General features: G+C 36.9%; 2 protein-coding genes across 2 annotated transcripts in view; one reads left to right on the plus strand and one right to left on the minus strand.

Annotated features, from left to right (window-relative positions):
- Positions 1 to 1604: 1604 nt before the first annotated feature.
- snu13a (SNU13 homolog, small nuclear ribonucleoprotein a (U4/U6.U5)) lies at positions 1605 to 2841 on the plus strand. The gene is made up of 3 exons (XM_016536512.1): positions 1605 to 1798; positions 2192 to 2312; positions 2406 to 2841. Exons 1-3 carry the CDS (start codon positions 1796 to 1798, stop codon positions 2666 to 2668), a joined length of 387 nt encoding a protein of 128 aa, XP_016391998.1. The 5' UTR covers positions 1605 to 1795; the 3' UTR covers positions 2669 to 2841.
- A 1175-nt stretch (positions 2842 to 4016) lies between these two features.
- LOC107726806 (kelch-like protein diablo) overlaps positions 4017 to 16798 on the minus strand; it is an 18794-nt gene continuing 6012 nt past the window's right edge. Inside the window, exons 3-11 of the mRNA XM_016536503.1 lie at positions 15458 to 15784; positions 14621 to 14764; positions 12487 to 12673; positions 11907 to 12053; positions 9661 to 9789; positions 8761 to 8937; positions 7673 to 7819; positions 7428 to 7593; positions 4017 to 4842 (exon numbers count right to left, since the gene is read on the minus strand). Of these exons, the coding sequence (XP_016391989.1) occupies positions 4671 to 4842; positions 7428 to 7593; positions 7673 to 7819; positions 8761 to 8937; positions 9661 to 9789; positions 11907 to 12053; positions 12487 to 12673; positions 14621 to 14764; positions 15458 to 15784 (1596 nt within the window). The 3' untranslated portion in view covers positions 4017 to 4670. The remainder of the gene's footprint in view (positions 4843 to 7427; positions 7594 to 7672; positions 7820 to 8760; positions 8938 to 9660; positions 9790 to 11906; positions 12054 to 12486; positions 12674 to 14620; positions 14765 to 15457; positions 15785 to 16798) is intronic.

Here is a 16798-nt window from a genome sequence, read left to right on the forward strand (position 1 = left end):
TAGAATAATCGATTCTTAGGATTTAAGAATCGATATCGTTCCGTAAAAATGAAATTCGATTAATATCGAGATATCTATATTTTTTACTAATAGATTCTTGGGATTTAAGAATCGACATCGTTCCGTAAAAATGAGAATCGATTAATATCAAGATATCAATATTTTTTTATCCAGTGGCAGAGTCTTAACTTTGATAAAGAATATCTCTTTGGTTTTGAGACTTTAGTCTTTGCAACTTCAGGGATCTTATCTATGCACAATCAGCTTGTAACACTCTAAAGAGAAAGGAAAACTTGAAATCGCATCATATGACCCCTTTAAAATCATAAGATTGCACTACAAATAATCCTCATCCGTCATTTTGACTGAATGGGCTGTAAATTATCACCAACTTTCTATTTTCAGAAGTCAGGAGAATAGCTTGGTATATTAATGTGACGTGATATAACAACGAAATCTCTAGAATAGCTCGCTGCATTATTTTCCTCCTGATTAGTCTCACGTTTCCTTTGTATTCTGCTGTAAGTAAATGAAAGAATACAACATATACTGTGCATTTGTGGCCTCCCGATTTCATTTACGATATACAAACCATGAATAATTCCCTGGAATGCACTAAAAATCTTTCATTTTTCTCCTCAAATCCTCACGTCTCTTTCCAAGTTTAAAATGTAATTGTTATATTACTATAATGACTATAATGATTTAACACGTCCGTTATATTGAGGATACAAGGAGGATCTTTAGGATTTATTCACGGTATGTTGAAAGCAATTTGTTAATGCTTTTACACTTTTAAATTTCCTGTTAATGATCGATGGTTGAAGGGTGAGAAAAATAATGTCACCTCATAGTACCCAGTTTTTGAAAATGCTTATTATTGCGTTCATGGAGCGAACCTTTTGCTGATTGTTTACAGTGTAAGTTAATACCCATAGTTTGTGCAAAGCGTCATGGGATGTAGGAAAAAGGCGGATTGCAGTACAAATTTCCCACCAATGAATCTTCCAGTCATGTGGGATTATTGGATAAAGATTTAGAAAATAATTTTAGAGACTGCCCTCAAAAATAATATTTGTAAAACCAGTGAAATTCTTTAAATTCACTATATAAATACCCAAACTTTTACTTTTTATCAATTCATTATTTACTTATCAGTTTAGACTTCCCCAAACCTGGAAATCACGGCTTTAAATCTCTCGGGCATTCACAGGTTTTCCAGTGACATGTGCACCATGACTCCATCATACTGTGTTTGATCCGAGCACACACACACACACACACACACACACACACATTTAGTTCTTTTGACTGCAAGGTGTACAGAAAGTACAGAGTAATATAGCTATGAGTTAGTATTTATTTGACATTTTTATACCCAATTCTGTAGTATTTTTTTCTCTTTTTTTCTTGTTCTTTTTTCCGTTTTAGTTTTGAATACATTGTATGTTGTTTGATCTGTATTTGAACGAAAGTTCATGAAGGCTATATTGTTATTATTTATTCAGTAAAATACATTTTAAAAAGAGTTAATGCAGTCTTCCATTTTTTTTAAGAGACCCTTTGAAGCAAAATTGTAACTCGATACTTTCCTATCGCTACAAAACTTTTAATCTCGCGGTCTCATTTTGATGACGCACGCCGATGCGCCAGCAACACACGCGCAGAACGTTCGCTGTTCGACTCACGATCCGTTTAATAAACTCCGCAGCGGTCCGCTTGTCCTCCGTGAAGCACACGCCGAGAGGACCACTCGCGTTTATTTCTACAGACATCTAAATCACAGCTTGCAGAAATGGTAAATATGTATTTCATAATAACAGTTTTTAACTAACGGTTAGATGTCGATTAGGATAGAATGTTTGTGCCTATGTCTATCCGTTCAACACGTGCTGCTGTTTTCTTTTGTATGGTTGGTTTTTATGGGATGCTTTTACACTCGTAGTTAAAACTTCGTGGTGGTTTAAAATGTCTCGGTTAAAAACTCGTGGTGTTTTAATGCATTTCATTAATGTAACTCGGTAAATCAACCCACGTGTGACACATGTAACATGGTTAGCCGCTGGTTTGTTTAGAGCCATGTAACGTTAATTGTAGCCAACAGAACTTGTGGGACGCATAGAGGCACATGTGTTAATTCATGCTTATAGTCTGTGTTGTCTTTGACTTCATAAATGCTGGTCGCTTCCAGGCTGAATCAGACGTGAATCCTAAAGCTTATCCTCTGGCGGACGCCACTCTCGCCAAAACCATCCTAGACCTGGTTCAACAAGCGGCCAATTACAAACAACTGAGAAAAGGGGCCAATGAAGGTAGGTAAACGTCCTAGAAACTGTCCTTGCAGACAAAGCAGAAGTCTGGCTGCAACGGGACGTGACTAATTAACTAATGTGGATTTGTTCCAGCCACTAAAACCCTGAACCGAGGCATTGCGGAGTTCATCGTGATGGCTGCCGATGCTGAACCTCTGGAGATCATCCTTCATCTGCCTCTGCTGTGTGAGGACAAGAACGTCCCGTACGTGTTTGTGCGCTCCAAGCAGGCCTTGGGCCGCGCGTGCGGGGTGTCCCGGCCCGTCATCGCCACCTCGGTCACCATTAAGGAAGGCTCTCAGCTCAAGCCTCAGATTCAGTCGGTGCAGATGGCCATCGAGAGACTGCTGGTCTGAGACCTCTTCCGCACATCTGCAGTTTTGATTTTCCCCTCGTTTGTCACTTACCACCTACATTTTAATTCTTATTTTGATTTGTTTTGTGTATGTTGAGTTTTAAAGTGTTCACTTTCTCATTTTGCCACTGGGCGAGCACATGTACATTTATATTAAGGAAAGAAAAATATAATAGCTGTTTTTCTATTTTTTTATTTAATTATGAGAATTACGTTTGGCTTGGTAGAACATTTAAAATAAGTTATGAAGTTTTATATATATATATAGCAATCATTGTACAGACTTGTAATAAAACACAAACTCCAGAATACATATGTTCTGCATCTCTATTTGTATACGGTAATTATACTATAATTATGTACTTCACTAGTGATTGTATGTAATTGTTATAAATGTTGAGGTCAGTAAGATTTTTTTGTTAGTTTTTGTAAGAAATCTCTTAGGCCCACCAAGGCTGCATTTATTTAATTAAAAATACAGTAACACATTTTGTTTTATTTTTTAAATGTAATTAATTGTAGTTTTGGTGGTCATTATTACTCCAGTCTTCAGTGTCACATCACACTTAAGAAATCATTCTAATATGCTCATTTGGTGCTCAACAAAAAATTCTGATTGTTAATTATTAATAATAATTTCAACATTAACAATGTTGAAAACTGTTGTGCTGCTTTGTATTTATTGTGTAAAAAAAAAAATATATAAGTTTTTTCCAGGATTCTTTGATGAATAGTAAGTTCAAAACGGCAGCGTTTATTAATAATTTATTAAAAAAAAAAGTTATAACTGACCTTAACGGTTCTGTATGTAGAAAGAATGTGTCAGTATTGAGATCACATCACAAATATTATTTTAAGTTTTATATATGAGAGAATCCAGTCTGATTTCAGATTGTAATAAGAACCATAAACCTAGCATTATCTGATTCACGCATTGTATACATATGCATGAACTGCTTGTCATTTATTTTCTTCCTTTTTAACTCAAAAGTCTGAGCTAAAGAAGTCTTTAAGAAAACCAAACAAATAATGAGTCAAGCAAAGATGGTAAAACTGCAGCTGTAATTCATGTTCATTCTTCGATCAAGCTGAACACATTGCATTGTGGGATACAGTACCCAGCGCACTGTGCTCAGTTGTATTCGAAACATTTTGGCAAATGTAAAGGTTATTTGGGTATACATACATACTGTGCACAATATGAAGACTAATGGATTTAAAGGGTTAGTTCACCCTAAACGAAAATTCTGTCATCATTTACTCACCCTCATGTTGTTCTAAACCTATATGAATTTCTTTCATCTGTTAAAAACAAAAGATGATAATTTGAAGAATGTTGGTAACCAAACAGTTTCTGGTCCCCACTGACTTCCATAATATGTGTCTTTTTCTCCATACTATGGAAACCACAAACTGGTTACCATCATTTTGTGTTCAACCAAAGAAAAACTCATACAATACTTGAGGGTAAGTAAATGATGACAGAATTTTCAGTTTTGGGTGAACTTTCCCTTTTAAACACGTTTCAGTGTATCTGTGCTAGTTACGCCATAAATCTCTAAATACAACAAAAAACTTATAATAAATACAGAAATCACCATACAAAAAGTACAAAACATTTCACTTCAACACTGTTAGAAAACAAACAAGTACTTGTATAAGTCAGCGCATGGAAGCAACCCTGTACGTCACTTGAACATCACATTGAACTGATACTGTGGAGACTCTGGGATGGCGGCTCACACACACACATACACACACACACACACAGACTTACAATCACCACAGATATCATCAATCCATCCAGCTTCACACCGTGGCAGAGGGTCGCACTGGAGAAAGCATACTAGCTTATGACACAAATATTTTCTGAAGACCCTCCAGCGTCTGGGTCGGACATTTTCCCTTCCTTAAAATAGCTCTCGTGGGGCGGGGCGCTCTGAAAGCTGCCCCCTGGCCTTGTGTCCCGGGCCGGCAGTGATGCGGGTGGAGCCCCGGTGCTCTCAGTCCACAGGAAACTCCGTCTCCAAGGCAGTGCCGGGACGGCTGCCCGCGTGAGAGTCCTTCCGGAGCTGCAGCGAGACGCAACTCAGCCAGCTGCGGCTGGTGGGCATTTCTCCCACGATCTCCCAGCTGTCCGACTCCTCACAGTACCGCTCGATAGTGTCATGATACCTGCAGAGGAAGTCAGTTCGGTCAGAAACACTCGACAGACCGTGGACATAGCTAGCAGGCCTCAGATTGAGTTAGGGCTGCACGATTATGACAAAAATCATAATTGTTGATTATTCCCTTGAAATTGTAATTGCGATTATTAATTACGATTATCACAATTTACATTGAATGATGTTTATACCATTGTTTGATGCAACCGCAAAAAGAAAAAAACACATCTTAAACACGCAGAATAACATACGTGGACTTTGAACGATTACGTAATTGTGGCATCCATAATTGTAATCGCGATTAGAAATTCGATTAATTGTGCAGCCCTAGATTGAGTGTAGTAGGACCCTATGACTTCCACAATGTGGAAAACAGAATCCAGTCATAATATAAAATACAGTGTAACGTGGAACGTCACGGAATTTGGCAAATGTGAATGAATAAATCCCACGATATGGGCGAGTGCCTGTGAACAGCTGCAACTGCAAAAAAGACTAGTTAGATATGAAGTCTGCGTGTTGAGTCTCTGTGGGAATTAACGGTGTGGTTTGGTTTACTACACAAACTCAAGCATGTGTAACGCTCTCACTATATGAGGACAATAACACAAACTTCACCTCCATCTGCTCTAGGAGTCACTTCGACAGCATTTCACCAATGAATTTTATTAAACTATCTTCAGCTACATCTACATTAAGGATCTGGACTAGAGCTGCTGAGAAGATCTCCAAGTATATTGCACAAAACAACAATCAGGACTCAGAATGAATGCCTTAACACTGTAATTTTAGTTAACTTTTTTTCTTTCGCTTTCTTGATTGCTGGAATTTATGTTTTATGATTCCTGTGGTTTTGGTTTTCTGTTAACTTTTCTATCCGTTATGTACCCCATTTTAATGAGACTGCGGGGTTAGGCTGGGTGTGTGAGGGAGGGTGGGGGGAAGTTGAATTGATATGCGTTTGTATGTTCTTATTCCAGTTTGTATATTGTTATTAATTAAAAAAATAGTAATAAAATAAACAAAATGCAGTTCATGACCCGGCACTGTAAAAAAACAAACAGACAAACAAAAAAAACTATCTTCAGCTACACAGAAATTCAAAGGACTTTACTACAACCTGAAAACGTATGGTTTAACTCGCAAAAAAAATGTTTTTTTTAAATCACTATTTTATTACAGATTGTACTCCTCAAAGTAGTAATAAAAATAATAATACATTTTATTAAAACTTTTTTATTTTAAGGAATAATACATATCACACAGGGTTTTTTTGCCTGTGGTTTAACGGTTGTGGAGCACCAAAAAGAAAAGAAAAAAACCTGATTTGATTACATTTTTAAAAACTAATTAAATCATTAAAGTTTTCCGCATTCATTTGATTACCACCCTTTTTGATAATAAATCTGTATTACGTTATAAAACAAAATCCAGAAAAATTAAAACAGAACAGAGAATTTCTGAGAAAATAAAACATTTCATAAGACACTGTTATTGTTAAAAATGTAATAAAATAATACATTTTAATGAATTCAATTGCTTAGACATACTCTTTGATTAAAGTGCCTAGTTTATGCTCATTTACAAATATGTTTGCATGTTATTAATTTCAAAGATAAAACAAAAACATCAACAAAAAAAAACTTCTGAAAACATTTTTATAAAACGGATAGTTCCGGTCCTTGATTCTGATTGGTTGAGCCGAGTTCGAAGCTGTTGTAAATTACTCTACAAACATACACCTTTGTTTACATTTGTGTGTTGCTCAGCGACCACTTTGTTGCAACCACAACTGTTTCTGAGGAACTACATTGTTTGGCGGAAGAATACTGTTTTTATATCATTACACTTGATTTGCTCCGTTTCATTCAGTGAAACCTTACTACGTATATGGAATAACCATTTTATAAAAGCAATAAGCCCTGTGAAGCCGTGGTTTACAGTGAATTTATAACAGCTAAGGGGTGTTGTTAAAACCCCCTTAGCTGTTATAAATTCACTGTAAACCACGGCTTCACAGGGCTTATTGCTTTATTTTTTCCACCCTCTGCCTGAAATGCTGTTTAAGCTCCTGCCTCTTTTCTGAAAAGCCTAGTCTGCTCTGATTGGTCAACTGCTTAGAGCATGTCTCGAAATACCATAATCGTGTTTCAGCTCACAAAGGCTTCGCGAGCAGCTGTAAACAGTATTACATCTAATGCAATTATGCCATCGGTATTGTTGTACCAGTGTGACGACAATGAGAGCTCGACATACCGAAGTTCTTTAAGGATGGGCCAAAACAGCCAGTAGATGGGCATTATGAAAATATATATTTAACATGATGATGTAAGCTTTGTCACAGAGATAATGGCAGGACAACAAACAAGGCGTTTCAAGCAAGAGATTACTGTTAGAGCAATTAACTCCCTTTGGTGTGGACTTTCTGCTTGTAGCAGATCATTAACATGCACACACAGCAATATTACATAATAAACTATACAAGTGCCCCACTGAACTATTAAAATATAATAAAGAAAACTTAAAAGGAAAAAAAAAGGGAGTTTGGGGGAAAATCAAATGGATTTCATAGGGCTCTAGTGTAGTATTTCTCACCTGTCCCATCCCTCCTCTCCTCCTAAAACGTAAATCTTTCCATCCACCACCGCTACGCCGGGTCGATAGCGTCTCTCTTTCATGGGTGCACACATGGTCCACTTGTTGGTCTTGGGGTCGTAGCTCTCCACCTTATCCGTGTTCTCGGTGGAAGCATGCCAGCCGCCTAGAGAGGAACAACTGTGATCCACTGCTCTACAGGATAAGACTCAAACGGCTAAAGAAATAAAAGCCTCCATATTAACCTATGACGTAGATCTTGCCCTTCAGGATGCAGGCAGCAGATCCAGAGCGGGCGATCTGCATGGGCGCCACCTCGGTCCACACGCATGTTTTAGGGTTGTAAGCTTGCGCCAAGTTTGTGCCGTCACCATCTTCTAAAACAGCGCCTCCTGTGGTTTCAGAAGGGAATATTACACAGCCCTTGAAAAAAACGTATTTCTGCTGATTTGCAAAAAGGCCAATTATTACCTAATTGCATGATGCCGAGTACAAAATTATCAGTAAAAACTTTCTATCATGTACAGTTCTTCACAAAATAAGAATGACGTGTCAAATTATACATAGGTATTAGCTTTAAAGGGGTCCTATTATGCGTTTTCACTTTTTCAACTTTAGTTAGTCTGTAATGTTGCTGTTTGAGCATAAAAAAGATCTGCTAAGTTATAAAGCTCAAAGTCCACTTCAAAAGGAGATATTTTATTTAACAGAAATCACTTTTTAAAAACTACAACGAACGACTCGTTTGGACTACAACGCATATTTTCCAGGATTTGTGATATCACAAATACAGACTTTGTAAAAGAGCATAATAGGACCCCTTTAATGCACTTATCAAAAAACAAAGACAATCTAATGTCAAAAGTTTTCAGAATGTATAACTTATAATCTGGATAGGAGTGGAAAAATATGTTCAAATACTCAATTTAATGTCAAAGAGCTTTCCTCAAAATCTGTCATTTTTTGTCACTGTTTTGAAAGCAAAACACACACATAATGCAGCAAAAAAAAACGTAGGTTAAGCATTTTCTTCAGCCACTGGCCATTATTCTAATCCTGAAATCAGAATCAGGCATAAAAATGTCTTGAGGATCATTCATACATGTGAAAATCAGCTGATAATTGAACCAAGATAATGGATAGCACGTTATTTTTGCTCTACTAGCATTGATTGGCAGTGTAACCAGCGCGCATTACAGACATTTATAGTCTATATTGACATTATTTTCTGTGGTAAACTAAATCAGGCCACATGCTGTCCATACAGTTGTATTTAACCTGGAATATTCTGGAATCAAATTGTCTGGAGCTTATGTTGGACCAAACCTGTTACCTGTCACATAGAGTAATCCATCCAGTGCCACCACAGCTGGACTGGTGACCGCCATCTTGACCGATTCCATAAACTGCCAGGTGTTTGTCTGTGGATTATAACACTCAACAGAGTCCAGGCGAGAACGGCCTTCCCAGCCGCCCACAGCGAACACATATCCATCCAGCATCACCAACCCTGAAAAACAGAACAACGCTCTTAATTTTAATATTTGAAACAAGAGGGTCTTGTTTGTTTCCAAACAATAGGGTGGGCTGAAATGCTGCGTTCCATCCCAAGTTGGATGTGGGATAGTCCTACTTAAAGGTGGGGTAAGCGATTTCGGAGTTCTACACTGGATGCGGCGCGGCATGACACGACAAATCCCCGACAGAAAACTGCTGCTGCGTTCTATTCATGACGTATTGACACAAATTTCAAATGATTTTCAACGATCGCTTTGTCGCGTCCAGTGTACTAGACAGACTTGACGCAGACACGGTGTTACTCACCTATCGAGAATGCTGATTGGCTACAAGTTTGTGTTGCTATTCGGCCCGAATCAGTTTTCTAAAGCGTTTTTGAAAACTCGCTTACCCCACCTTTAATTCCGCCAATTTCTGGCCATGAAAGCATTCAGTTTTCTGATATTTGGGAAATTATGTGAAAATAAAAAAAAGGCAATGCTACCATCAGCACTACAGGTGTTTTACAGTCAACAAAAACTTTTTCTTGCAACCAAATTGAGGAGAATTGTTCAAAAGGTACAGAACAGAGGAGATCAGTTACCTGGAAACATTTGATAAATAGTTTTTATTATGTAACTTTGACTCATTGGAAACCCATCTTTTGGAGCTGCATGGAATACAGCATAAACCACCTGCTCTTTGTAAACGTTTATACAAATTTGGTGGCCATTACCTAATTCTGATCGTGCCACGTTCATGGGTGCCATCTCTGACCAGGAGTCAAAACACGGGTCGTAGCGCCACATCTCTCTACTGGCCGAGCCGTCTGGAAACTCACCACCAGCCAAATACAGCATGCAGCCTGAATAAACACAAACGCAGTTCAGACCAAGAAAAACATGGCTTATTTCTGTAAGCACTCGTTTACATTTTAAAAGTTTGGGGTCAGTAAGATTTTCTTTTTTTTTTTTAAATAACACTAGAAAAGATTTGATTTTCTAATAAATGCTGTATAATTACATGCTGTATCCTGAAAAGATGTACCACTGCTTCCACAAAAATATTAAGCAGCATGTCTGATCATGTGATGCTGAAGACTGGAGTAATGATGCTGAAAATTCAGCTTTGATCACAGGAACAAATTACACTTTAAAATATATTTAAATAGAAAACAGTTATTTTAAATTATAGTATTATTTCAGAGTTTTACTTTTACTGTATTTATGATCAAGCAAATGGAGTTTTGGCAAGCATAAAATACTTAAAAAAAAATAATAATAAAATATTACAGACTGCAAATTTTTGAACAATAGTGTCAATCTCATCATATTTAAGTATTTAAAATACAGTAAAAAAAAAATCTACTTAAAACAGCCAAGATATGTTTTCACATAATGAACACAAGGATAATATGTATTCATGTTCATTTATATGAACCAATATAACAATAGGGCTGGGCGATATGGCCAAAAAAAATAAAAAATCATATCAGTCGTTGTCACAATACATTTACCATTTTTATTTCTTATTTCTAAAAATCATATCAGTAATTATCACAATAAATTTACATTTTTTATTTATTTTAGGTTTAAAGGCAGATTTTTGCTCCTAAGTGAAAGTTGTAGAAACCAGACCATTAATTATGGTTTTAAACGACTCTTTATGGTCAGAACATGACATCACGCTTTTGAATTCTTTACACTTTTGAATTTTTTTTCTTAAATATTTATTTTCTTAAAAAAATTTATTTCTTAGTTTTTGCATGTTCTGTTAAGTGATATTTGTTTCAAATCATGAGACAGGTTTGTGTTGCCTGACTTTGATGACGCGTATCTTCAGCACAGTTTGCAGTGCAGGCTGCAATATTAATAATGTTACTTTATTTGTCTCTTAGAAATGCACATTTGACAGTAGCTTGAGTTAGGATGCAGATGTAAATTTACGTTCATTATCACAAACAGTAGCATCTATAATTGTCACAACCCCACTGTTATATGGTGAAACTAGTGCTGTCAATCGATAAAAAAAAAAAAAACTAATTTTTAATAGCACTAGGTGAAACGTAATTACTCATACTGTTTGACCATTGGTCTTCCATAGTAGCATACATTTAGATCATGATAACCACAGTTAAAACCACACATATATCACCTTAATACCATGGTAAAAATATAACTAGATGGTTTATATTTGTATGAAAAACAGTCATCTAAATATATCTAGTATAAATGCACAAAAGCAATAGATTAATCACAAAAGTACTGCAATTATATCCCATTACTCCTTTAATACATTGGATACATGGCTACATTACTAATATAATAAAATTCTACATGAATATCCCACATTTTTGCCATAATGCCATGATGCAGTAAAGTTTGTAGACAAACTTTAAGTTGGCTTGAAAAAGCCTAGCCAAAAAGTTTGAAGTAGTTTTAAAAGCTTGAAGTTTTCAATTTTAACTAATTTGAAGTTTAAAGTAGTTTTAAAGTTGAAAGTTTTAAAGTTTTGAAGACAATACAATCTATCAGATAGATAGATAGATAGATAGATATAGATTAATAGACTATGGTGTTTCTATGTGGTTGCTATGTGATTGCTAGGGTATTTGGGGTGGTTGTTAGGCTGTTGCTATGTGGTTTCTAGGGTATTTAGGGTGGTTGATAGGGTGTTGCTATGCAGTTGCTAGGGTACACTGGGTGGTTGCTAGGGTGTTGCTATGCGGTTGCTAAGGTACTACAGTAAATCCATGGTGATATGTAGACTGAAAAGCCTTCTGACTGTATCTTTGTGCACAGTGTCTCTCCTGTTTGTCAGCGCCGTTTCATCTGGCTTTAAAATCATTTGTGTTCTTCTATGCATGAATATATAATGAATATACAATACACCACCCAGCCCTACTTATGAACTTAAAACATCACTGAGCGACTGACTCAGGAAGTTGAATGTCGCATGATGTCACATCCTTAACACACTCACCAGAAACGACCAAGCCGTGTTTGCTGACAGCGAAGGGCAGGCAGGCCAGACTCTTCCACTGGCTGGTGAGGGGATCGAAACTCTCCACGCTGCGCAGCACAACCTTATCATCCTCTCCTCCTACGGTCACAATCACCTCAGCTGTGCCTGACAGACACAAACACACAGCAGCCACAGGATGATTACAGTCATCAAGACAAAGTGCTTGCTCCAGATGATGCACCTCACCTCATGTTGGTCGAGAGAATGTCAAGAGCAAATATAAGAGCTATGTATTTCTTTGGATATTGCATTGCATTTCAGAGCAGGGGTTTTATCGTTAACAGTTAAAGTTTCTATGACTATTCTGAATGTGGAAAGTAATGAGTAAATAAACACATTAAATATTATTTGTTCTTATTCTAATCGCTCAGTCGTCAATAGTAACAAACTTCATTTAGCTCATCCTATCTGTCTTATAACAATGACAAAAAAATCCACAATTAAAAGGGAATTGGCTCAGATGTAGCAGACAGTGTAAAAGCGCCCATAAGGCATGTATAAGTCGCTGTAGCAGGACAGGTTTAGGGACTGCGGTCACCTGTTGCGCGTCGAGGTCGAGCTCGGGGGCTGTAGAGCTCTCCTCTGCGGTCCTGCAGCAGTAAATAGTCCTTGGCTTCAGAGATCAGCTTCTGGCACTTGAGCGATTCCTTCACAACATCCAGAGTCTCGATGACGTCGTGAATGTAGTACGGACTGATGAGGGGCAGCCTGATGTGCTCCACAACCTATGGATGGGAGAAACTTTAAATCAGCTAAAACAAATCGGTTTCAACTGTTTCAATCTGAAAAGTGGAATCTATTTAAATTCAATTAACAAATAATCTACTACCATTAAATTAAAAAAAAGTATAATATGTGTTATTTTAGTATATCGTAGGGTTTGTTTTGTTTGTTTTATGGAGAGCCTGGATAATAAGTGACTATGAATTTATCCTTTTGATTATACAAATGTGTCATTAAAAACGTAATTAATTTCAGTGCAGGATACAATCCAGCGTATACTCAATAGAATACTGTATCCCACAATGCAATGTGTTTGAATTCATTTTACATTTTTATGTGACGAATGAAGCAGAAGCAATATCAGCTGTGGTTTTTATCCTTTTACCTCATTATTGTATACAGATATCATGCACAAAATCGGATTAAAATGCATCAAATAAAACGTTTATTTTTGATAAGTGAATAAAAATTAATAAATTGAATAATAAATCAAATCTGTTCAACATATACCTAAAGTGATCCTGTCTCTTCAGAACACTTAAAGGAACACTCCACTATTTTTGAAAATAGGCTCATTTTCCAACTCCCCTAGAGTTAAATAGTTGAGTTTTACCGTTTTCGAATCCATTCAGCCGATCTCCGGGTCTGGCGGTAGCACTTTTAGCTGTAGCTTAGCATAGATCATTGAATCGGATTAGACCGTTAGCATCTTGCTCAAAAATGACCAAAGAGTTTCTATATTTTTCCTATTTAAAACTTGATTCTTCTGTAGGTACATCGTGTACTAAGACCGACGGAAAATGAAAAGTGCCGTACCATGGGTGCAGCAGGCGCAATGATATTACGCAGCGCCTGAAAATAGTCCCCAGCACGCTCCCTGTGCAAGCAGGTGGTCACGTTGGTTATGTTGACGGATTTATTTGGTTATCCTATTTTCAGGCGCTGCGTAATATCATTGCGCCTGCTGCCTAGAAAATCGCAACTTTTAATTTTCCGTCAGTCTTAGTACACGATGTAACTACAGAAGAGTCAGAAGTGAAATTTTCATGCCATGGGACCTTTAAGATTAAACCACTTAATATGGATTACTTTTATGATGTGTTCATGAACTTTTTGAAGCATCAAAGTTTTGGTTGCATCAACTTTCAATGGAGGGACAGAAATCTCTCAGCTTCCATTATTTGTGTTACGAAGTGTTTCGAAGTCTTATGGTTTTGAAGCGACATGAGGGTGAGTATAACAGAATTTTGATTTTTGAGTGAACTGTCCCAAATTATGAGTAATAGTGTAACTGAACCAAATTATGAGTAATAGTGAAAATGACACTTGTCTTGGCAAACGCTACTAATTACAACTTAAAATCAGTCCTGTGCATTTAGAATTGCTTGACATTCCAATGAGATATGCAATGAGCTTTTTGTCAAGAGCTGTAATTAAGGTCTAGTCTTTAAATAACTGCATAGCAACAATGATATGTAAAGTAAACAGCAATCCGACCCCATCCAATCAGGGCTAGATTTACGTTTCTCGCACATCCCTGTGAAGTGACTGTTCTCTTCATGATCATAGACTGTACGGAGCATGTGACCTTTCACAGGCTTAGTTCATCAAAACACATAAAGGCGGCTAATCCCAGACATCTGCTGGAGCTCTATCACTGACACGTGAGAGGAACCCACCCGCTCAACTGAGATCATAATACAAACCTTCCTTAGAAACACGACTCAAAAAAACACCAATATGCTACTTAAAGATAACCAATAAAGATGCCTTAAAGTGTGACGTCACATTTTGTCTGAAGAAATTTTGCGTGCTCAAAGTCTAGTGTGATCACAGCATAATTGTTAAAGTATTACTAAAAGCAGAAGAGTCGATCCTTAGAGAACTAGCACTGGTTGGGTCTCTTCCTGAAGACATGAACAAAGATGTTAATATGGTTTATGACTGACCTTCTCAAAGCTCTGTCTGCGTGAGGGGTTCTTCTCCAGCCACACAACGGCCGCCTCAAACACCGTCTCCTCTTTTGGCACGTTCAGATGGTCACTGGAAATGATCTCAGTCAGTTTATCAGCACAAAGAGACAGAAACTCCTCCTGATGAGGCGAAACAGAAGAGAAAGAAGACATACATTTATAGTGTAATGAGCTCTTAAAAAAAAAAATCAAGGACAATTAGAATCCTCATGATGTCAATCATTTATAAGATGGAAAAATATATCAGTCTATGCATTAGAAAGATAATAATTTTTCTGATATGTTCGCAACAGAAAACAGAATAACAAAAGCCCAGGGCAAAATGCCAGCAAAATAAACAACAAAAGCCCTCCAAATTCAAAATGCCCCTGCTCAATTAAACTAAAATCATTATGACTGTTGTGATATGTGAAAATGAGTCAATTGTGACATCTGCTCACATTGTATTAAAGACTTTTTTTTTAATTTTTTTTTTTACACATTGTTTTTTGGCAGTATATAATTATTAATAATTTTCAATTGCATTCACTGATACAAAAGGGTGTTTTGGGCAATTTTATGTCTCAGGGTTTGAACAAATAATTTGTGAAACAAACAAACAAACATTTTTTTTTTCATTTATCATATTAGACACTTTTTTTTTTTTTTTTTTTTTTTTCTGTGCTGATTTTAAGGGGAATGGACTTAAACATGGTCAAATGTGTGTCAGTTGCTGTAAAAGTACATTTTTGACCCTGACAAGGACCAGCTGTGGTAACTGAGCCTCACTTTAAGAGCTCATCTAAAGTGTGACACTCCTCTGGTTGAGTTCACCTGTTGGCAAACGGTGCTGAAGTGCTGCTGGATGTATTCCATGCTGCGTCGCTCCAGCTCTCGGCACGAGTGCGCTTCGGCGAAGCAGTGAATGCCCACGCAGTTCATCTCGTCCATCTGGCGCTCCATAAACCTGCAGCAGGCCTCCCGCACCGCCATCACGTCCAGCAGGTTGGCGGCCGCCAGGAGCGCCTGTACGTTAGCCTTGGAGATCACCACCTCCGCCGTGTAGGCGTAGCTCACCAGCATGGCAATCATCTGGGGCTCCACTCCATTGATGGCCACCCGCTCCTGACGAGACTCCATCAGGTCGGTGGAGAACATGGCCTGCGCCAACAAAACACCACAACTAAGCATTGATTATGGAGTTATTGATCCATGAAGAACAGTTTAAATGTATATTAATAATTTGTGACACTGGACCACAAAACCAGTCTAAAGTAGCACGGGTATATTTGTAGCAATAGCCAAAAATACATTGTATGGGTCAAATTTATTGATTTTTCTTTTATGCCAAAAATCATTAGGACATTAAGTAAATATCATGTTCCGTGAAGATATTTTGTAAATTTCCTACTGTAAATATATAAAAACTTAAATTTTGATTAGTAATATGCATTGCTAAGAACTTCATTCGGACAACTTTAAAGGCGATTTTCTCAATATTTTGATTTATTATTTTTTTTGCACCCTCAGATTCCAGATTTGTATCTCGGCCAAATATTGTCCCATCATAACAAACTTTCATTTGGACAACTTTAAAGGCGATTTTCTCAATATTTTGATTTATTATTTTTTTTGCACCCTCAGATTCCAGATTTGTATCTCGGCCAAATATTGTCCCATCATAACAAACTTATTTATTCAGCTTTCAGATGGTGTATAAATCTCAATTTCAAAAAATTGATCATTATGACTGGTTTTGTGGTCCAGGGTCACATTTAATACAATAATGGAAGATATTTAAACTTGACTCTTCTATATAAGCAGAGATCTCAAATTCAGATCTGCTTTTTAGGTTTTGTTGCATTTTAGATTAATATACACTACCAGTCAAATGTTTTTGAACAGTAAGATTTTTTATGTTTTTAAAGAAGTCTCTTCTGCTCACCAAGCCTGCATTTATTTGATCCAAAGTACAGGAAAAAACAGAAAGATTTTTACTATTTAAACAAACTGTTTTCAATTTGAATATATTATTTAAAATGTAATTTATTCCTTTGATCAAAGCTGAATTTTCAGCATCATTACTCCAGTCTTCAGTGTCACATGATCCTTCAGAAATCATTCTAATATGATGATTTGCTGTTCAAGAAACCTTTATTATAATTATTATTATCA

Source organism: Sinocyclocheilus rhinocerous, unplaced genomic scaffold, assembly GCF_001515625.1.
Source record: "Sinocyclocheilus rhinocerous isolate Xijiao unplaced genomic scaffold, SAMN03320098_v1.1 scaffold1447, whole genome shotgun sequence".
Taxonomy (NCBI): Eukaryota; Metazoa; Chordata; class Actinopteri; order Cypriniformes; family Cyprinidae; genus Sinocyclocheilus; species Sinocyclocheilus rhinocerous.

What these genes read in the sequence shown, in the direction of transcription:
- snu13a (XM_016536512.1), top strand. An exon ending in GAGAAAAGGGGCCAATGAAG is followed by an intron (nt 2,313 to 2,405) that starts GTAGGTAAACGT and finishes GATTTGTTCCAG; the next exon opens with CCACTAAAACCCTGAACCGA.